This window comes from Octopus bimaculoides, chromosome 14 (genome assembly GCF_046866305.1).
Source record: "Octopus bimaculoides isolate indiv1 chromosome 14, ASM4686630v1, whole genome shotgun sequence".
NCBI classification, from domain to species: Eukaryota; Metazoa; Mollusca; class Cephalopoda; order Octopoda; family Octopodidae; genus Octopus; species Octopus bimaculoides.
The window spans coordinates 40498257-40523256 of NC_142941.1; the positions used below are offsets into that span (position 1 = coordinate 40498257).

A 25000-nucleotide genomic window follows, 5' to 3' on the forward strand; every position below is an offset into this window, starting at 1 on the left:
AAAAGCACACTAGATGCATTTTATTTGATGTAATAAAAATTTGTTATGCGTTCATATTTAAAGTAATGTTTTATCATATGAAAATAAGAATGGTTTTGAGACAAATATCAGCTTCAAAGAATTAAAAGAGACACAAGCATTTTGATTAAAAAAAGTATCTAAAGTAAGTTTTATATAATCCACTTAATTCATCTAGAAATTACTCAAGTAAATGATGGGGTTAAGTAGGAATATTTTTTATGACTTTTAGAGAATTTAAGATAATCCATAGTATTAATGGCAAGGTGGGGAGGCGAGAAAGAGTAAAAGCAGAATGAATAAAGAAGAACTTGTGGAGAAAGAGAGAAAGGAAATTGTGTTTTAATCTATTGTATATTATCTGTATAGTTTGTAAAATAAGAATCTCTCATAATCTTCGTCCAAAATAAGAAGATCCGGATACTGTTTTTAACCAATTTATCCTAGGATGATAAAAATGAAAAAAAAGTTAAGTTGATAGAAATTTTTTTTTTTATCTAGGAATACTAAAATATCTAAGTATTCAGAAATTGTTGGATATATAATTAAATATATAGTAATATCAGAGGCAAACATTTTCAAACAATTTTTGAATTGAATGATATAAACAAATAAAATTGTACTAAAAATTTCTTTCTTTTAAGAAATGTATACTGAACCAACTGAAAACTTTGCTGTAATATTACATTGCTTATTTATAACCTATACTTTTGTTTTCATAGTTATGGTTAATGTTTCTAGAGTTTCCATAGCTAGAATTCTGAGTTGTAGATTATGTCTTAAAAGATTAATAAATGAATTAGGGTATGAATGGTAAGCCTCAAACGCCATCATAAACAGGAATAGATTTACTTTTAGCCATGTAACGAAATGCAATAAAAATATCAAGGCAATATGATTTGATATATTTTCACCCAATGTTATTAGTGTTCTCCAATAAAGCAAATAGGAATGTACATCTGTTCATGAATCACATTGCAGGTTAGGGCGTACATTTATGAGTATTAAAAGCACCTAGCTACAGATATTGGTCTCGTTGCTTGGCCACTAATGAACAACTTTCCACTATAAATGAAATCTCTGAACGTTGGAAAGGAGAATTCCATACGCAAGTAATTTGAGGTGGGGAGTTCAGGAGGAGTCATCAGCTGTACAAAGATTGTGCGAGATCTATACTTCTGCAAGACCAACCAATAATTAAAAAAATAAATAAATGAATGAATGAAAGAAGTAAAAAAAGAAAATATAGAATAAACAAAATCTGTTGAGGAATAATATTTCAAGTGTTGAGGTATCTATATAGCCATGTAGGCATGAATATATGTATGCATGTTTGTATGTATGTATGCATGTATGCATGTTAATGTATGTGTATAAATATATACATGGTATTGATACATGTTCATACATGCGTGTATGAATGCATATATATGTATATATATATATAATATATATATATATATATATATATACATATATATATATATATATATATATATATATATATATATATGTATATATATGTATATATATGTATATATATATATACATATATATATATATATGTATATGTATATATATATATGTATATATATATATATATATATATATATATATATATATATACACACATATACACACACATATATATATATACATATATATATATATACAAATATATATACACACATATATATACATTTACACACAAACATACATTATACGCATGCAAACACACACACATATATATATATATATATATATATACACATGTACACACATATGTGAAGCAAATATTATGATTGAGAAATAATAGAAAGATCAGGAGAAAAGCTGGAAGAAATAATAAGAGAGAGATCTAAGATAAATTACCATTATATACTATGTTCACAATTCTAAATTCTAGCTGCTTTTGAAATGTCTGCTACATCAAATGATGAGACTAAATAGAAAATGCTGCTGGTATAATCATAGATTCCAGATTACTACCTATTACTTATTTAAATGTAAGTGGTAAAGATTTTGAGAGGCTGTAGGAAATTATGAAAATATGCATTTAGAAGCTCTTAACTTGCTAATTAAAGAGAATTTCCTTGAAGATGATATAATTTATCTCAGAAAAAGAAACTCTTATCTCAGTGAAACCAATTAAAGAAGTTTTATGTATCCAAATAACACTACTGGTGACAATAAATTAGATCTACACCAAATTAGCAAATGTCTGTTAAAAATGGAAATATCACTGGTTGAAACATTTTTTCTATCTACACTTGAAACTGTGTTTTGATGTATATGTCAATGTGTATGATCTATATATCTATGTGTGTATTGTGTAATGCTTGTGTGTGATATATCATGTGTGTATGGTGTATATGCCTATGTGTGTATGATATATTATGTGTGAGTAGACATAGATAAATAAACATATACATACAAATGTATTTATTTACGTAAGTATGGTGAATATACATACATCCATATACATTATACATAAATATACCTATATCCATATGCATACATTGTCACATGTGTATACATGTGTATACATATATGTTTGTTGTGCGCATAGATGTGTGTGCAATTTTCACTCACCACACATTCATATACAAATAAAATCCATTAAGTTTTCTTCTATTTTTGACTTCATTGATTTTTTTTTTCTAAAATTCATCTAAATTAATTTACAGATAGCTTGGTGGAAATAATGTTAGTTTAAAGGCTCACAAAACAGTTTTAATGTATATTTGTTAACTTACACATAGCACCCGTATACTGCTATAAACAAGCATTCATTTTAAAGCCTTTCCAGTTTGCTCTCATTAAAACTACCAAAGAAGCTTTATAACACATTTGTAATCCTTATTTTTCAAATAATTACTGTTATCATTTTAATTGTCTGAGTTGTTTGGAAGTGCAGGAAGAGGTTTTGAGACATTGAAAGTGTTTCTTGTTGGAAGGTCCCAAGGTTGCAAGACTAGTTTACAGTTTCTACTGCCAACTGAGGTAGGTATTTGGTTAATATCTTCACTGTATATATTTTTATTTATATTAGAATGAAATGTATGTCTAGCACTGCTGCATGTATCCAATTGTCTGGAAGGAGTTTGAGGTAAAGAATTTCCATAGGTTTTCAGGAACTTTTCCATTTTGCAAGAATTAGGACCTACAAAAGTAAATAACAAGTTGTTGATTTTTTTTCTCTTCTTGTTTTTGTCAATAATCACAATTCTTTTGAATCTCAATATTATATTTTATTTTTTACAATATTGCATTAGTTTATTTGCATGTATAAGTGTGTGTGTGTGTGTGTGTGTGTGCATGCATGCATGTGTGTAGTGTGTGAGACAGAGAGAAATAGAGAGGAAGAAAGAGAGAGAGAGAGAGTTCATGTGTGTGTAAGACAGAGTATATTAGTAATTACTGGATAAAAGTGGAGTACATATACACAAGTTTGCGAGTGGATACAGAAGAATATGAATGCATAAGACTGAGTATATATATATATATATATATATATATATATATATATATATGTCTGAGTATCTGCAAATATGTATGTGAAGGCACATGGAAAGGAAAGGTCAAGAAAAAGAGAGGGAGAGAGAAAAGAAGAGAAGAAGTTGATAGAAAAATGAAAGAGGGAGAAAGAAGGAATATGATTGCGTTATGAGAATTTGAATATTTGGATCTGTTTTGGTTGATATATTTAGATTTATTTTATACAATATGTAATTTTACACTACAAAAATAATTTCAAGTTATTTACCACTTAAACTATTTTACTTCATGTCAAATTAATTACGGTATACTGCACTAAAACATTTTCTTTTCATGAACAGATTTTTATTTTTCTATTTATTATTTCATGCTTACCTAAATCCCCAACATTTTTTTACCAATTTTGCTTTCCCAAAAACTATATATATATATATATATATATATATATATATATATATATATATATATATATATATATATATATGCATATATATCCATACATATATATAGAAAAATAAATATATATATATACACATATATATGCATATATATATGCATACATACGTATATATATACATATATATACACACACACACATATATATACACATACCAATATATATATACATATGTAAATATATACACACACATGTGTATATATACGCACACATGTATATATACACACATACATTCTTTATATATTATACACAATATGAATAGACGTACATTCACAACCAAATATGTTCCTTAGTTCTTCAGTTTGATTTAGTCATCAAATCCAAGACCATGCTGGAGCACCACCATTATACATAAATATATTTACATATCACTTGTGTTCTCAAATCAAGTATAGGGCTGAGTATAAACCCACATCATATTTGCTGTTTGATATGCATAACATACAGATTGCGATATCTATAATGCAACACTAAAAGGTTTATTTCCTGGCATGTTACAAAATCTGCATAAGAGAATTCGTACATAGCTCTCTAGTTTCACCTTAACAGAATAAAATTATTTCAATAATTCAAGAAAAGCCATTCCATAGCAAGACCACCACCACTCTTAAGCTCTCAGAATAAAATTGTTTGTGAATTCTAACTCAGAATTAAGGAAGGAAATTGTGATAATAGAAAGAGTGAGAAGAAAGAAGTGAATAACTTAGAATATAAGAAAATCTGAAATAAAGTCAAAATATGAAAACCAAGATTGTATTTGGCCACCAGGTTTGATTCTCAAGAATAAAGAGTTTAAATCTTATCTTTGAATGAAGACTTAGATAGATTTCCCCCAAGGAATTGGTACTGTGTATTTCTGGTTTAGTTTTAAATGAAGATACTTTTCAGTGTCAAAATTTCAATCTTCTTTTATTCACATCCATTTATACACAATATTTGAAACCCTACTATATTTGTATTTAGTATGCAGAATACTCTCATCAGGTATTTTCCCTCGGTCATATTGTTGACATATATAATCAACATCATTATGTTGCTTTCCTTTTCTTTCTCTCTCACTCTCTTCATATGTACATATATGTGTATATGTGTATATATATATATATATATATATATATATATATATATATATATATATATATATATATATATATACACACATACACACATACATATATTCATATACATATATATATATACATATATATATATATATATATATATATATATACATACATATATATGTGTGTGTGTGTGTGTGTGTGTGTGTATGTATGTATATGTATATATACACACGCATCTATTTCTATACACACAATAAAGACCACTTGGACTGCTAGAAATAACCACTGATTCTCTATTAGTCACACCTTATATATAAAATAAAAGGTAACTTTCAATAATATTTATCCCATAAACATTACATCTGGGATGGTCATGGTTTGACTGTCTTTAATCATAAGTCTGCTGAGTATAGACCGAACATATGGCTCAATAAAAATAAGAATCTCAATTATATGTATGTCCAACTGTTTTCTGATAATACAAACATTCTTCTTGCCAAACCCAATATTAATAGATTGATAAAAAGAAAATATTTGGTTTCTTCATATCACGGCAGAAAATATCTTACATCTGAACTCAAGTTTAAAAGTGTAACCTAATGTAGCTGTAACACCAGTATGTCAATTTACAACTTAATATAACTTGGGACTACAGACTACATCTGTTACATTTGCAATGTAATATATGGAAGCCCATCCCTTTAACAGGTATTTCTCTCAAAATGTATTGCAGCTTTGTAGGCAAGGAACAAAAAAATACAATAATAAAAAAAAATCTTCAAAGTTTGGAATACTTCACCAATTCATGCCAATAAACTGCATTTTGCCTGCATTCACAACAAATGCAATGTGACGAGCAAAGAGAACAAATAGTTTTCATGAAATTTACAGCTAAAAGCACACTCTGCAGCCACACGTACTGCTTGGCTTCAATATACATCTCAAGTGAACTTAGATTACTTCACTTCTTCACTCAACTAAATGTTTTCTAGCAAGATTTCTGTCTCAATCTGAAAGTATTTTCCAAGGAGAAATTTCCTAATGATGATAACGCACCTTTGCATATTTCCTGCTGTTTCTCAAAGACATCAGGCAAACTCAGAATTTTTGAGCTACATATCAAACTGATCACTTCAAATGACAGCTTCACTTCTCTCTAATTCATTTTATTATACTTAATAACATCTTCATGTAAAATCGAATGTTCATCAACTATAATATATATATACAACATTATAACTGAAGCAATTTTCATTTTCAGTCAGCATACAAAAAAAATTAATGTATAAATTCATGACATTAAATTTAATAATAATGTTATGAGGTGATACATTTGCTTAGAGTTATGAGCTGTTTAGCTCAATGAGGTTAGAGGAAATATATGCTTGGTGTATGAAATACTGTTTGAACTTATATTCATTGACTTAGAAATATTATTTAGCATATATTTCTTTTTTTGTTACAGTTTTCATTAACTGTGGTATCAATTGGGGTATTGATTTCAAGGGTTTAGTCTATTATAGCAAACTATGTACATGTTTTAGCATAACATTAATGTCATTTCTCCCTATTTGTCAAAGTACTATGTTGCAGGGCATAAAAAGACCCAACATGGAGAAAAACTGCTTTTAAATAGGTGTAATCTTTAATACAGACAAGGACACATATACACTACACACACACATATTCCTATTTAATGTATGTGCATATGGTAATGATTAACAAACAGTTATAGTGGATAACACTTGACCAAGACAGGTGCCATACAGTGAAATAAAATGAGAAACATATAGCTGCAAAACGAACTTCCCAACCACTCATCAGCTGAGCAAAAGCTATTACTTTCAAAGGGTCTACTATCTGTATGTGATTCTGGGAAGTTCCAGGGCATAAAATTTTTTATAGTGAATGATGAATTTACAAAACTGCTTTCAGTTTTCAAACAACAGCTTTCCTATCAGTGAAAGCACATTGTCTGGGACAGTTTGAAACTGAACAATCTACAAGTTTTACACACAGTATTCTTCACCTACACATGTGGCTCATCAAGAACTCAGGGGCCATCACTGTATCAATGGGGTCTTAGAGATCATTCATTTTCAATGCACAAAGATAAAACATACACAACATGGCTCAGAAACAACGTTTTCATACAACCAGCATGCATGCAACATGCAAACACAACACTCACATGATACAAATACTTTTACAACAGATACATGCAAAGCACTTCTACAATCAAAGCTAGCTGAAGCTCCAAGAATTTTAGGTGGCAGATCATTAGAATCATTTTAGAGAAGGACAAACTATCTTGCAGAATTCAGTTTTCTGTACTTTCTTATCAAAAACTGATGAAATCAGTATTTAGCATTTATCCTTTCAAAATGGATGGAATAATGTGCCTGTCCATAACAAAAGATTAGCAAAATTGTTAGCATATTGGACGAAATGGTTTGTGATATTTGTTCAGGAGTTTCTTTCTTTTCGGTTTTTTTGCTTGTTCAAATCATTAAACTGTAACCATGCTGGAGCACCACCTTAAAGTGTTTAGTTGAATAAATCCCCAGTAGTGATTTTTTAAAGTCTGGTATTTATTGTATCAGTCATTTTTGCTAAACTGCTAATTTACATGGATATAAACAAACCACCACAAATTGTCAAGTGGACAAACACAAAGACACAAACACACACATGTATATATGACAGACTTCTACACAATCTCCATCTGCAAAATTCTCTTGATCAGTCTGGGACTATAGCAGAAGATGCTTGCACAAGGCACCACACAATGGGACTGAACCCCAAACCACATGGCTGCAAAGTGAGCTTCTTAAATACGTAGCTATGCCCATGCCATCCATTTTTTTTAATTCTGAGGCTTTGGGGTGACAGGCTTAATCTTCCACCCTGTTAAGCATTACAACCCAGGCTTGGGTGTCTTTAACAGAGATTACTTTTCCAGGTTTGCATGAATTGGACAGAATTTTGTTGAAATGGGTTCTCTATGTCCAGATGTCCTTTCTAGTGGCAACCTTCACCTGTTTCCAAATAAGGTAATATTTTTGCTATAATCAAACATGTTTCCACAAAAGATTGGGAATGAAACAATGCTGCTTGCATTTACATCTATCACATGATGTCAATACAAGGAAACAGAAATACACACACACATATATCAGACAGACTTCTTTCAGTTTCCATCAACTAGACACCTTCACAAGGCTTTTGTCAGCCCAGCACTATAACAGAAAACACTTGCCTAAGGCACAACACAGTGAGATATAACATGGAACTTTATGGTTGTGAAGCAGACTTTTTACTGCACAGCCATGCCTGCACCTATAATGAGTACTTTTTTCAATTGTCAACCATGAAACTTTATGCACCTGAGCACTTCTTAGGAGAATAGACAAAGGTGTTTACAAATAGTTTACAAATGATGAGGTATTGCAAAGTATATAAGACTATGGTGAAGAAAATCAGCTGGAGGCTTAGGTCATGAAAATGTAATATAGACAACATTATCCAACTTGTCCTTCTTTAAGATGATGTGATGTTATTGACAGCTACATAGAGACTGCCTCATTGATTTGACAGCCAATAAAATGTGATAATTCTGAAGTTATTTTATATTGCATTCAGTACTTGAGTCCTTCAGTTCTTAAAGCTTTCTGTCAATAAGCATATTTTGAATTTGTAGGCCTGATCTATTCCTTCTTTCTAGTCCTTTATATTACAGTGGCCTCAAACCTTGCTTGGGAAAAAATTGTTAAAAAGAAAAACAGAAATGAGAATGAGAACAATGGTTGTTGGTTGCAGTTCTTCCAGTGGACAAATCATTGGTTCATTGCATGTTCAATAATAAGAGTGATTACGAATAATTTTTGCCAGTTGGGTGGAATGAATATTACCACTCGTTATTTTTGGGGTTTCTTAAAACAAAAAAATCTTATCAATCTAATTAGGAAGATTATCATAAACATTTCATAGTTTCCTTAATATCACAGTTTTCATTTCTCTTAATTAGAATGAAAACTTCTTAACTCATTACTTAGTTGCCCACTTTAATCATAAAGCTAAAGACAGTGCTCCAGTATAGCCATAGCCAAGATGGCTTAAAACACACTAAAGAACTGTGTGTGTGTGTGTGTGTGTGTAGCATTTTCAAACATAGAGAGAATATGACAAAAACATGAGCAATGATTTATTTTCATTATTTGAAGATCAGTGCAGCTACAAAACTTGAAATACATTTAAAATACATTTAACTTACAGCAATTTTAATGTTCATAAATATATTTAAAAAAAAAAAAAACTGGATTGCAAAGATTTTTAAAGCATGTCAGTTATGGTTCACAAAACTCTAACAGAATATTCTTAAAAGATGCATGTGTACAATATGCGAAAACAGCAAGAAGTTTTGAAATAAAGTTAAAATGAACATGCTCCTATGTTGCTATATATTATCTTAATTTGATTATAGCCTTACATGTAACAACACAAGGGAGTAGATGTCTTTTCAGAGATGTGTATGAGATAACAATTTTCTTCTACTAGAAATAGAACTTGCATTTTTTTTTTATTTATGTCTTTAGAAAATCACACCGAAACTGGAATTGTTTAAGAATCTCATTATGCATACATACATACATATATATATATATATATATATATATATATATATACACATGCATATATGTGTGTATGCAAGTGCATGTGCATTCACATAATATATGTAGACATAACTATACATACACACACACACACACACATATATATATACACACATATAATTATACTTATATGTATATACATATATAATCATATAAATACATTTGTGTGTGTAACCACATGTGCACACATACTTTTATATTTAATTTCTTTTACATAGTTGCTTCTTAATTAAGAGGTTTGAATGCTTCATTTTCAAAATTCTTCTCTAAACTCAAATTATAGTTAGCAAACTTTAAATAGGATTTCATCAGGGACTGGTTCATTCATTACTTGCCTAACAAGATCTCCGATTCAAAGAATTTATCTATGCACTGCTAATATGCTGAATAATTTTCATGTTCACTTTCACAGTTGTACAGCGGTAGGTTAGAAAGACAATATGATATAAAATTGTGAAGTGCTTACAGACTGTTTTAATTAATGAATCATTTAATTCCATGATGATTTTAGTGACAATTACTGTATCATTAGATTGTAGCATGTTATATGTGTATTTCTCATTATTTAGCAGACGGAAGATTAAGGGAGGCTACCATGACCTTTACAAACCATCTCAAACTGTTGAAATAGATTTGAATGCTGTTCACCTTGATTTTCTGTAATCTAATACATGTAGAGAAAAATTTGGTAATTTGGGAGCTCCGATCACACACAGTCACTCACCCTACAAGAAATAACAGTTAAATCTCACACAAATAATACATTGGTTTAAGATGACATGGTAAAGCTGGAGTGCTTTTGATTCTATTCATTTAAGGTTGATCTGAGTCTAAACAACAACAACGCATAGCTAAGGAATGAGTTCCAGAAGATAAGGGTGTGTAGCTAGAAGCACAGGAGAAAGTTATAGAGTGAAGGTTTTGTAGAGAGTGTCAAAGTATAAATGATAAGTATAGGAGTGGCTGGTGCCATTAGATGCATTTTGCGGAGGTAGTGCATAATTTAACAGTCCAGATAAGCAGATATATTCATTATGAATGATAGATGCGACAGAGAAGTTCTATATGATGAGGAAAGGTCAATTTGTCAGAAAAAGCAACAAAAAAAATCACTACATCAGATCTAAAAGGCTCTTAAACAAAGCAAAGTCGAGTAAGTCATTTGGGGGCCATTCTCATTTCTTACATTCATGTCTTTTTTTTCATTTCTCATTAATGTACTTGTCCAGCCCAGGCTTCTTGCCATTCTATGTACAACCCTTGTGGCTAATCTAAATGAGATTTGGGGACCATTCTGTGAGACCTTGAGAAATTTAAAGCAGCCTTGGATATATTTGACTGTTTTTGCCTTTCATTATCACAGATGTCTAAACAACATTACTGCACAGTTTACTGATCAAAGTCTTTTGTTAGCTGATTACAAAAGTTCAGATTTATTAATGATTTTAAAAATGTGTGACAAGGAATTTTAATTTTACATATGTTCTCTTATCTGATGTAAAATAAATATATCATTTTGTTTACTTTTATATGTGTTAATCAAGGCATTCTTTTAGCAAATACATAACTTTTAGCTGTTGATAGTATTATAAAGAGTTGTTCATTTAAAAGAAAAAAATATTCATTTTTGTTGGCTACTTGGAAAACGTCTATCAAGCTTACATATGTATTACAAGCGACAATATATAAATCTTAAATCATTAACTAGTATAAAAAATATCACAACTAAACAGTGAAGCATAATAAATCGTATTGCAGAATATTAACAATGAAAACATAGATGTTTGATACACTATGAACTAAAGTATTCATTTCCATTTGATGATAAGATATAATAAAATATAACATAAATGTAAAAATCCAAAAACATAGCCAGCGCTCATGGGTATGTATGACTTGGTAGCATATACTATTTATTTTAGGTGTCTGTGTAGTCATGAACAGCTATTGACACCCCTTGGCCTTTCATCCTTTGACTCCATGAAGCATTGAGGATGTGACCACTAGAGAGAGAGAGAGATGGTGGATGCACTAGCATCTGATTGATACCAATTTTCAGCTGATTGAAATAACATAAAGTGAAGTGTCTTGCTTAAGAACATGATCTGCATTCTGGACCATGAATTAAACCCACAACCATATGGTACTAGAGATAACTTATTACATAGAATCCACTTACATTACATTGTACCAAATGTCAGCATTAAGTCTTTTGATATCAGCTTATCTCAGATCATAAAACTGGTGCACACATTTAAATTAGTATTAAATTAAAAATAACTATCTACACATCATACTTAATGTATACACTGTATATACAATTTACTGTAGTTTACAATCAAGATAAAATCTCTTATAGATGTGTTGTATATAAGAACAGAGAGAGATAAAAAAAAAATTGTTCCAGCAATAACCAGCAAGAACAACAGACTAATTTCAGCCTTTATGGGTTCTGCCAATGATTTGTAATTTCAGTCAGCCATATGCCTGGATGAAATTTGTTTCCTCCCTTATAGGAAATACCAAATGCATTCACTAATGTTGCAAATAGCTGCCAGACTGAATAAATAATTTGATATAAGCAATTGAAACAGTATAAAACTAAAATAGCCTTTGGAAAAACTGCAGTAACTTGGCTGTCAATGGTGTATATACATTAATTATAATATATAGATAGCTATAAAAACTTGCATTTTAAAGTGTTTATATTTAAAATCATACTTCTGTCTTAATTTTTTCTGAGAATATTTTGTTGGATTATTTTCCAAATATCAGCTTGACTCTTAAATATCCACACTTTTGCTGAAGTTTGCTGTCTGAGTGTTTCAATAACTTTTGAAAATAATCAAAAATTTAGATGGGTTTAATAAGAAAAATAAATGACTTCTTAATTCTTAGTCTGGTATTTGTAACAACACAAGTTTTGTATATCAAATTATGATTGGAAGTTCCATTGGAATTATGATTGGAAGTTCCATAACGATTTAGAAATATCTTGACTTTTAAAAGTTGCCAGATTTTTCGTCTACAAAATTTGTAAGGAGCTACAGACTGAAGACATAAAATGTATCACCAGTATAATTGCATAAAAAGCATTCTAAAGGCTCTGAAATCATCAGAACATGTGAATTTATCCAGCAAGTTCAATAGACCATTGATAAATCCCAGATTAATCCCAGAAAGTCCATGCGGTCAATTGCAAAAGATCTCCATGTGTCAGAAGAAACAGTCAGAAACGTTGTCCATGAAGACATCAGATATAAGTCTTATATGATGAGGAAAGGTCAATTTGTCAGAAAAAGCAAAAGAAAATCACTACAACAGATCTAGAAGGCTCTTAAACAAACTGAAAAATCCAGCAGAAGAAGATTTGATTTGGTTTTTCTCAAATGAGAAAAACTTCAACCAAGATCAAAAGGTTAACAGAAGAAATGACTGATGTGCAGACCCTTCTGAAGTTCCAAGTGTTTTGCATACAAAATTTCTTGCAACTGTCATGGTTTCAGGAGTTGTCAGCAATGAATGACATGTGATGCCACCTTACTTCTTTCCACAAGGCTTTAGAGTTAACTCTGCTGCCTACATTGAGGTCCTGGAAATAATTGTCAAGCCCTGAATAGACAGTGTATACAATAAAAGGCCATATGTGTTTCAGTAAGACTCTGCACTCTCATACATGGCTTTAGTAACACAAGAGTGGATGGCTGAAACTTTTCATGATCACATAACCTCTAACATTTGGCCTCCTAATTACCTAGATCTCAATCTATTGGACTATTACATGTAGAGAGTTGTTGAGAAAGCGGTCAATGAACACACCCACAACATCAAAGATTCTTTGAAAGCTGCTATAGTCAGAGAAATGTCCAAAATGAACCAGGACCACTTGATTTGACCATGTAGATGATTTCGATCTCATATAGAAGCAGTTGTTGAAGCTGAAGATGGTTATATTGAATAACATTATAGAAAAAAATGTTCATTTTTATCCTCATAGCTTTTCTTGATAAATAAAGTTATCTGTTATCATATATCTTTTTTCATAAATATAAATGTCCACAAATATATTATCTGTGTATATATTTATGTATGTGTTAGTGTGTGTGTGTGTGTGTGTGTGTATGTGTGTGTGTGTTTACATATATGTGTGTGTATGTATGTATGTATGTATGTATATATGAGTGTATGCCTTTGTGCTTGTATTTGTCCTCAAAAACCACTTGATAACTGGTGTTGGTTTGTTTACATCCCCATAACTTAGCAATTCAGTAAAAGTAATAGAAGGAATAAGTACCAGATTTAAGAAAAGATAATAATAGGGATGATTTATTCAATTTAAACCTTCAAGGCAGCACCAGAATGGCCACAGTCCATTCTGAGGTGCTGAAACAAATAAATGACAAAATATTTTCAAAACAGATTATCTTTTATGTTTTTGTCTTTCCTTTGTTTCAATCGTTAGACTGTGGCCATGCTGGGGCACTGCCTTGAAGGGCTTTTAGTCAAATGAATCGACCCCAATACTTCTTTTTTCCTTTTTAAGCCTAGTACTTATTCTATCAATCTCTTTTACCAAACTGCTAAGTTACAGGGCATAAACACATCAACACAAGTTGCAAAGCAGTGGTGAAGGACAGAGACAAAGACACAAACACACATACACGTTTATATATATATACACGCACAATGGGCTTCTTTCAGTTTCCATATACCAAATCCACTCACAAGGCTTTGGTTGGCCCAAGGCTGTACTAGAAGACACTTGCTCATGATGCCATGTAGTGGGATTGTACCTGGAACCATGTGGTTGGGAAGCAAGCTTCTTACCACACAGCCATGCCAGCACCTTTTCATGTTTAAAATTAATTTAAAAGATACAGACAATGTATTTCATTTGAAAAAGGGTTAAAGAATTTTCATCCGCCTCCTCAAACATACCATACAGTAAGTCATAAATAGATACTATTGGAGGTTGGTACACTGGTGATGCCAAACATATACATATATTATATTAGGTAGATTAAATGTCCAGAGATACAACAACAAAGAATTTCATACATCAATATTTAAATATCACATTCAACACAAAATCCAAATGGCTAATGCAGTTTAGTAAAAAAAAAAGATCAAACAATTTGACAATAGTGAAAGAGCGAGTTATATTCTCACTATTAGACGACACTGAATTTTTGAGAGTAAATACATTTCTCAGTTGTGAAAACAGGAAAAAAAAAAAAAAAACGAACTATACTAAAAAAAGCAACAACTGTTCATTATGCAGAAAGACAAGCAATATTCTCCACAGAGGAATATATTGACTATTTATTTCTCGAGAAGGCAACAAATATTCACTATAGTGGAAGAGATCTCTGGAAATATATATATGTGTGTATGAATGTGTCTGTGTATATATATATATATCAACATATATATGTATATATATATTATATATATATGTGCATGTATATTATATATACATATATATTATATATACACATCTATATGTATATATTTATATATATATATATATATATATATATATATATATATATATATATATATATATATATATATATACACATATATGTATATGTTTATGTATGTATGTACGTATATGTATGTATCGCTCTGTGTGTGTGCACAGATATATATATATTGCAAGATTGGCATTATGTAAAAATATTAAAACTTTACCTGAGAGCAAGTTATATATTAAGCATATGGATACATAGAAGTTCTACAGCAGCATACAAGGAAGTTTCAGGTTTGTAATAAATAAGTGAGTGTATATATTTATTTTAGTAATGTTGTAATTTAGTCTCAACATTAAAGTACCCGATATTTTTATTAGCCAGTATATAATGATAGCTTAAAATAGAATACATTGTTACTACCTTGTAATAACAAATGTCTCTAATATATATAGAAATAATGGCATATGTGTAGAGATATGGTTTAGAAGTTTGGCATATGAAGGCATATTCTGAGGTTCAATATCACTGCAGGGAACATTGAGAAAAGATCTTCTGGTATAGGCCTGTACTGACAAATATCTTTGAGCGGAATTTAGATAATGCAAACTATGCAAGAACCTAATGAATATATGGCTGAGTGCATGTGTGCATATGTGTATGCATGTCTTTCTGTATATATATATATATCCCTCCCCTCCTTCAAACGAGCCCACAACCTACGGGACCTCTTGGTCCACAGCTTCTTCCCCAACCCAACCTCCCAACCTGGCTCGTTCCCCTGCTCCCGCCCACGCTGCCGCACTTGCCCTTACCTCTCCAACACCACCCTCCTCACCAGCACCCATCACCGACCCTATCGCATCACCGACTCCTTCACCTGCACGTCTACCAACATCATATATTGCCTCTCCTGCTCTCTCTGCCAATCTCTGTATATCGGACAAACGGGGCGCCGCCTGGCCGACCGATTCGCGGAACACCTCTGAGATATCAACGTCGGCAATGACACCCCGGTGTCACGCCACTTCCGTTCTGCCGGCCACTCCCTGCGGCAACACCTGTCTGTGTTTGGATTGTCCATGCACAGGGGCCATCCGGACTCCCGTTTGCGCCGTGAACAGGGATTAATCTTCTATCTTCGCTCCTTTGCGCCACATGGGCTCAACTCCCCTCCACTCTTCATCTAACCCCCTCCTCCTGTCTCTCTCCCCCCTCCCTCCTACCACCCATCTCCCCCCTCGCCTACCTCCTGCTCCGACTCCTACTTCTTTGTATGTCTCTTCACCTCTCTTCATACTTCTCTCCACTCCCACTTCTCTTCACCCCTACTCTTTCTCTCCTCTCTCTTACTCTCTCTCACTCTCTTCTCTCGTACTCCCCCTCTCTCACTCTTACTCTCCTACTCTCTACACTCTTACTCTCTTACTCTCTCACCCTTACTCTCTCATTCTCTTCCCCTCTCTCTTCCTCCCCCATACCCCTCTTCCCTCTCTCTCACTCTCTTTCTCTTCCTCTCTTTCTCCCCCCATACCCACCTTCCCCTCTTTCTCCCCCCATACCCACCTTCCCCTCTTTCTCCCCCCCATACCCACCTTCCCCCTCTCTCAATCCACCTTCCCTCTCTTATACCCACCCTCTCTCCTCTCTTCCTCTCCCCTCCCATACCCATCTCCCCCTCTCTTACATCCACCTTCCCCTTCCCCTTCTCCCTCCTCATCAACACCCCCTCATAAGCTCATCCCACCACACCCCAACACACTTCTACTCTACCTTCCCACTCCACCCCATCCAATTCCTTACACCCACCACCCACCCCTACCCACATACCTCACCCTAGCCACATACCCCTACCTCTACCCCACCCTCCACCCATGCCTTCCCCACCTCCCAACACCCTCACATCACACCACACCAATACCCTCGCATCACACCACGCACGCCACACCAATACCCTCGCATCACACCACGCACACACTACAACTGACCAACTACTTTCTCCCTTTCTCCCTTCCCCATTTTCACACTACATACATCAAGATAACCAGCATTCTACCTCCCACACACAGCCCCTCGTTCCCGATCACCGTTTGTTATCTCCCCCTTTCTTAGCTCTCCTGAAATAAGAATTTCTAACTTCCGGTCAGCCATTGTTATGATCGGCCATTATTATGATTGACCGTTGACTGAACACTATTCAATTTTTTTTCTCCGTGTTTTTCTCCTTGTCTCCGTATTCTTTCTGTTGAAGAGCGTAGCTCGAAACGTCAAAGACTTTCCGTATTCCCGAGCGTCATACTAATATATACTTTTGTTATTTACACCACCTGTCCTTGTCTGTTGTTATTATTTGTATATTCTCCCCCCTATATTTATATATATATATATATATATATATATATATATATATATATATATATATATATATATGTATGTATGTATACTCTGATCACTTCTTGAGATTTTCCAACTAGCTATTTTGCAAAATATATGTATATTGGGTCATCCCGTAAATAATGCAGTTTTTCAATTACATGATCTAAAAGTCGGAGGAGGGTAGGATAAATTACCTGCATCAACTTTCTATAAAAGCAGGTAGTAATTTTACCTTGTTCTTATTTTTAGTGCAAGTTTTGAAGAGTGCAGTTTGATTTTAACAATTATCTTTTAAAGCTATAATGGAAGTGACAAAGGAGCATATTCAGCATATTTTGCTTTATGAGTTCAAAAAAGTCAACAACATAACAGAAAGTGTGAGAAATATTAATGCAATATATGGGGATCAGACAATAAGTGTAAGCCAGTGTCACCAGTGGTTTCAGACATTCCAAGCTGGAAACTACAGCCTAGTAGACAAGCCTCATCCTGGAAGATCTATAGAGCTCAACAAGGATGTCCTGCAAACCCTGGTGGGACACAATCCCATTGTAACTGTTGAGGAACTAGCAGAGAAGCTTCGATTTGGTCATTCAACTATTCATTGACACCTGCATGCCATCAGAGAAGTCAGCAATTTGGGTCAGTGGGTTCCTCACAAACTTTCCGAGTCTAATTGCGTGCTGAGAGTGAACATGTGCTCTTCTTTGCTGTCATGTCTCATGAATGAACCTTTTTTGGACCGAATAGTGATTGGTGATGAGAAATGGGTTCTCTATAAAAATGTCAATTGCCAAAGACAGTGGGTTGGTAAAGAAGAATCACTGGCACCCCAGGTTAAAGAAGGTCTTCACCCACATAAGGTGTTGTTATCTGTTTGATGGGACATGAAAGGTTTAGTCCACTTTGAACTTTTAAACCTAAACCAAATAATAATAAAGGAGATCTACTGTGAGCAGCTTGAGTGGCTTAAGTCACCCACCATATTCCCCAGACATTGCCCCATTTGATTATTATTTATTCCACAGTCTTCAAAATCAGTTGGACAGAAAAAATATGAATTCTGTAGATGAGGTCGGAACAGTACTGGAGGAATATTTTTCATCACGGACAAGTGAATTTTGGAAGAGGGTCCTTGCAAGTCTACCAGATAGATCGAAGAGCATTGTAGAAAATGAAGGAGGGTATATTTTAGATTAAAAAAGATCTTTGTTTATCTTAATTTTGAAAAATAAAGAAAGTATAAAAAAGCTGCATTATTTATGGGATGATTCAACATATGTAATAAGCAGTAAACACTTGTAGTATTCAATATTGAAATAATTACATAACAGTAGTAAAAACATTATGAAATCATGCACTTCACCTCATCAGTGTCTTGCAATATATATTACAATCGATGTTGTATTTATTGCAAAACACTGATGAAGGACGGTGCTTGATTACATAACATTTCTACTTTCGTAATGTAATCAGTTTTGGCATTTTAGTAAAACATGTGTATGTCTCCCAAATTACTGAATACCACATTTCTTTTCTGTTTATTGTTTTTATTTCTTAGCTTGCATTCCACACACTAGCCAATCTGAAGGTTGATGCCTCATGTTGCACTACACTGGATACTGGAGTCAAGTGTGGTGCTTTATATGCATCACTAGGACAGGTGCTTTTTATGTAGCACCAGTACTGGTGCATTTTAGATAACACCAGCAACTGTGGGTTGCCAAGTAGCTTACAAAACAAAGACATCTTGGCTGAGAGAGGAAGTGAAACTGAGAGAAATGGCCATGTACCAGGCAGCAAGACAAGGAAGGAGGAGAGGAAGCTGGGAGAGAGTTAGAGAGAAAAATGGAGAGATATTCAGACTGAGAGAGAGAGAAGGCCTACCCACAGGGACCAGTGGAGGGAGTATGAGTAGAATAGAAGGGATAGAGGGGGAGGTTCAATAAGAATGTGAGCAGGGAGGTTTAGAGATGGTGAGTGATAGTGAGAGGAATTGGGGTGACTGGGAGCTGGATGCAGAAGATGTGAGAGCATGGAGAGTGTGCAGATAGTCACATCAGGGAGAGTGGAAGGGACTGCAGTGGGTGGTGAGGGTGCTGGAGGGCCAAATATATATATTTGTTTCTGTGACTGTTTGTTCCCTTTGTTTAGACATCATGTGATGGTTGTAAATGTGAATCACCATCATACAAATGACATTATTCATTTCCAGTCTTCAAAGGAAAACGTCAGGCCATGGAGAGAGAATAATATTTTGCATGGAAACAGGTAAAGGTTGGTCAGAAAAAGGTCATCTGGTTGTGAAAAATCTGCTGCAACAAATTCTGTCTCACCCATGCAAGCATATATGAATGTAGACATTAAATGATGATGTGAGTGGATATATATAGTTGTGTGTGTGTGTGTGTGTGTGTGTGTGTTTCACAGGTGTATGTATAACAGTAAAGGGTGCAAACATCAAGAAAAAAATGTAAGAAATAAAGGTATACTTTGAATGAATTTATTTGTGATGTTTGTTCTAAAATGGTCTACAGAAACCCCCTTGTTACTCTCACCATCAGAAACAAAGTGACCCAATGATTGATCCACAGGAAACCTATAACCCACAATGCAATTTCTCCCCCATATGCAATATATATATATATATATATATATATATATATAAATATTTTATCTTTTATCTTTTGCTGGTTTCAGTCATTTGATTGTGGCCATGCTCCGGCACCACCTTGAAGGGTTTTAGTCGAACAAGTCGACCCCCAGAACTTTTTTTTTTTAAAGCTTGGTACTTATTCTAGTGGTTTCTTTTGCTGAACCATTAAGTTATGGGAAAGTAAACATACCAGAAAATGGTGGAATGGGGGAACAAACGGAGACACAGACACACATACACATAGATATATACATATTTATACATATATACATACATACATATATATATATACATATTCACATATATACACAATGGGCTTCTTTCAGTTTCTGTCTACCACATCCACTCACAAGGATTTGGTAGGACCGAGGTATCACACAGTGGGACTGAACACAGAACCATCTGGCAGAGAAGCAAGATTCTTACCACACAGCCACACCTACACCTATATATTATATTTTATTCTTTTACTTGTCTCAGTCATTTGAGTGCAGCCATGCTTGATCACCACCTCAGGATTTATTCTTTGTAAGCCTAGTACTTATTTTATTGGCTACTTTTGCCGAACCGCTAAGTTACAGGACATAAACACATTAACAACAGTTGTCAATCAGTGATGGGAGGGGGGGGGGGGTCAAATACAGACAAAGACACACACACATAAATATACATACATATATATATATATATATATATATATATATATATATATATACGACATGCTTCTTTCAGTTTCCATGTACCAAATCCACTCACAAGGCTTTGGCTGGCCTGAGGCTATCATAGAAGACATTTGCCGAAGTTTCCATGCGGTGGGACTGGACCTTGAATCATGTGGTTGGGAAGCAAACTTCTTACCACACAGTCACACTATATAAATTTTTATTTACCAAATTATCTGCACATCAAAATTGTGTCAGATTAACATAACAGCACACAGAAAACTAAAAATCAGTTTTGTAATAAACAAGTGGTGCACATCTATTTTGTTCATACTATAATTTAGTCTGAGCACGGAAGTACATATACTGAACTTTTATAATATTCAGCAAATAACTAATATCTTGAAATGGAATCTGCTGTTACAAACATTCAATATCAAATATCACTAATATATTCAGAAATAATTTTGCTGTTATTGCTGCATACTCAAACAGTAAAGAAGTTCACCTTGAAACGATGTAGTCATGGGTTCTGTCCTACTACATTGTAAGTGTCTCAGGCAAGTGTCTTCTACTGTAGCCCTAAATCAGCTAGGACCTTTTGAGTGAACTTTGAAAGAGATAATATCCAGAAGCCCACAGTATGTATGTATGTATGTATGTATGTATGTATGATTTTCTTCTCATTCTCTTTTTAATCTAGAGTAAATTTTGACCAGCTGCCAGCTTGGTAGCAAGGTTGTGTGGGGAAAAAAAAAAACTCTTGTTTAACCCAAATCCTTTAAATTGTAAGAAGGTCTTGAAGATTTTTATAGTCCCTGATATCACACTCATTTATAGTATATGAATTAAGGATTCACATTCTCTCCCCAAGATCTTATGTTCAGCTATATTTTGCTCCAATAATAATATGTAAAAAGCTGAGGTATGTATGCATGTATGTATGTATGTATGTATGTATGTATGTATGTCTGTCTCTATGTCTCTTCTATTTTTTAATTATTATAAATCTTCCACTGAGGAGGGAAAGTTTACCAAGAAAATATATCCATAGTATCTCACCATTAATAGTTAAAAACTATTTTATTGATAAAAGAAAATTGTGAATTGATGACGATGGACTTTCCCTGCAGTGAATTGATGATGATGAACATACCTGGCATGAGTGAGAGACCCCTAGTTTTGTTTAGATATCTCTCTAGGAGAAGGAAATCCTACAATAACACCTGCTTGATTGTAAAGTCAGAGATCTTGATTTTGCTTGTTTCTGGACTACTTGGCATGTAGGTGAGAGTCTTGGTATTGTTTTGCAAGCTGCTATTGACTTTAAACTTTAGCATGTTCATTGCTGGCAACAGTTGTCTTTAACAACTAGAATATGACAATAATTAGTCAGTTATGATCACACTCATTTATGAGTTGATAGCCACCATGTATGTAAATGTATATATATAGTGGTCTCCTTTATATATACATATACAATAATCCTTTGAGATCTCAGATATTTTTTCTGAATCTCCTTGATTCTTTTAATGTGCTTGTTCCCTGGTATTAAATTGATATTAATTAAAATCCAATTTTTTACCCTACTGCTTTATATATATATATATATATATATATATATATATATATATATATATATATATATATATATGTATATATATATATATATATATATATATATATACACATGTATGTAGGTATGCAAGTATGTATGAATGTATGTATGTGTGTGCATGTGTGTATGTATGTAGGTATGTATGTGTGTATATGTGCATATTTTGTGTATGCATGTATGTGTGTATGTATGCATCCCGTGTGTATGTTAGCGCATGTGTACATCTTAGGGTTTAGTCTCAGTGTTTTATATTTACATGTCACCATTAACAACTAGCTTTAGTTTGTTTTTGTTCCCATTCCTGAGTAGTTTGGCACAAATTATCGTTGATGGAATATATACTAGAGTTGACTAAACCATTCCAGATAGTCTCCTTAAATGGCCACAATTCAATGACTCAAAGCAGTAAACTAGTAAATGAGTAAGTAAATGTACCAGACTGTACATTTGTTGATGTAAAGAGACAAAAAAAAAATGTTTTAAAAATTAAATAATTTAAAAATAAACATCCACATGAAAATCAATAGTTGAGTTATTGGTAACATATTTAATACAGGAAATATTAAAATGCTAACTAGAAATAATTATGGTAATATCAGAAATCCAAGTAAATGGATGGCAGTCTGCTTCAGTAAGAGTTAATCAATAAATGTATATAAGTAAAATATATATATATATATATATATATATATATATATATATATATATATAAGGAGTTGATGCAGCCTGAGGAGTAAAAAATTTATTTCAGATTCCTACCCTTCCTTACTGAGAGAATATCATCATTGTCGTCATCGTCGTCGTCGTCGTCATTGTCCTCCTCCTCCTCCTCATCATCATCATTACCTCCATCATCATTATCATCATCATTACTATCATCATCATCATCATCATCACCTCCTTCATCTTCATCATCATCATCATCATCATCACCTTCTTCATCATCATCATCACCACCACAGTTGTGCGAAAAGTGTCACACCCTAACAGTGGAGGGAACCTGCAGAAGCGGTAAACCCAGGAAGACATGGGATGAGGTGGTGAAGCATGACCTTCGAACGTTAGGCCTCACAGAGGCAATGACAAACGACTGAGACCTTTAGAGATATGCTGTGCTTGAGAAGACCCGGCGAGCCAAGTCAGATTGTAGCCGTGGTTGATGCCAGTGTCGAATAACCAGCCAAGTTAAAAGTATTCTTCAATCGTCGGGCAATATGCTGTGCTTGAGAAGACCTGTTGAGTCAAGTGAAATTGTAGTTGTAGTTGTAGCCAATGCCAGTGCTGCCTGACTGGCACACATGCACGTGGCACGTAAAAAGCACTATTCAAAGGCAGCTGATGTTAGTGCCAGTGGCACATAAAAAGCACCATTCAAGCATGGTCGATGCCAGTGTCACCTGACTAGCCCCCATGCTAGAGGCATGTAAAAAGCACCCACTATACTCTCAGAGTGGTTGGCGTTAGGAAGGGCATCCAGCTGTAGAAACCTTGCCAGATCAGATTGGTGCCTGATGCAGCCTCCTGGCTTGCCTGTCTACAGTCAAATCATCCAACCCATGCCAGCATGGAAAGCGGACATTAAATGATGATGATGATGAGTATGATGATACAAAATACATCTTTTTATGAGCTACTAATACCTTCATATGTTGAGAAATGTCTGAAACATTCATCAAGAACAAACCACATATAATGAACTAAAAACTGAAATAGACAAGAAATATGAAAAGTTGAGAAGGAAGCATACAGAAAACGTGCGTTGCATTCTTGAGCGAGACACTTAATTCCAGTTTTCCCCAGTTCACTCAGCTGTAGAAATGAGTTGTGACATCACTGGTACCAAGCTGTATTGGCCTTTGCTTTTCGTTTTAATAACATTAGTAGTGTGGAGAGGGGAGACTAGTATGCATGGGTAACTGCTTGTCTTCCATAAAATCAACCTTACCTGAACTTGTGCCTAGATGCAATCTTATGGTCATTCATAACTGAAGGGGGTCTTTATGTATATATATGTGTATATATATGTATATATGGTAGTTGATAAAATGACTAATAAATTAAAAATGAAGCACAATCTGTTACAAGCTATGACCCTAACAAACTTCATACAGTTCTTTCATAGTTTCTGGCTTCCAAATTCATTCACATGACAGTGGTCAACCCTGAGATATAGAAGACACTTCCTCAAGATGCCATCCAATGAGACTGAACCTGAAACTTTGTGATTGCAAAACAAGCTAATTATCTTCAAAACCATGCCTGCTACTCCTGTATCTAAAAATATATGGTACTTAGAAAATCCCATTTTCTTTAAATGAAACAAGTAATTTGTTTTTTTTCATTTTATATGATGAACATACTATTAAATATAGCAAAAAAATTTGGAAAGGAATTAGATTAGATCTAAGTATTTTCAGCCTTACAGACAAGTCAACATAAGATGAAATTGCATAAGATATATTTGAGTTAGTAGATGTATATATCTTTGTCATCGTTAGCATGAAGAA

General features: G+C 33.5%; 1 protein-coding gene across 6 annotated transcripts in view; it reads right to left on the reverse strand.

Moving 5' to 3' along the window:
* Positions 1 to 25000, reverse strand: part of LOC106872380 (protocadherin beta-15) — a 348275-nt gene that overhangs the window by 111561 nt on the left and 211714 nt on the right. For 3 of the 6 annotated variants that reach the window (XM_089362710.1, XM_052973044.2, XM_014919355.3), the window contains exon 4: positions 2446 to 3181. The exons of 2 other annotated variants lie outside the window; for them this stretch is intronic. In XM_089362710.1, coding sequence (XP_089218836.1) covers positions 2907 to 3181 — 275 coding nt within the window. In that variant the 3' untranslated portion in view covers positions 2446 to 2906. Of the gene's footprint in view, positions 462 to 2445; positions 3182 to 25000 lie in introns of those variants that run through there. One more of the 6 variants, XM_014919358.3, reaches the window with a different exon arrangement.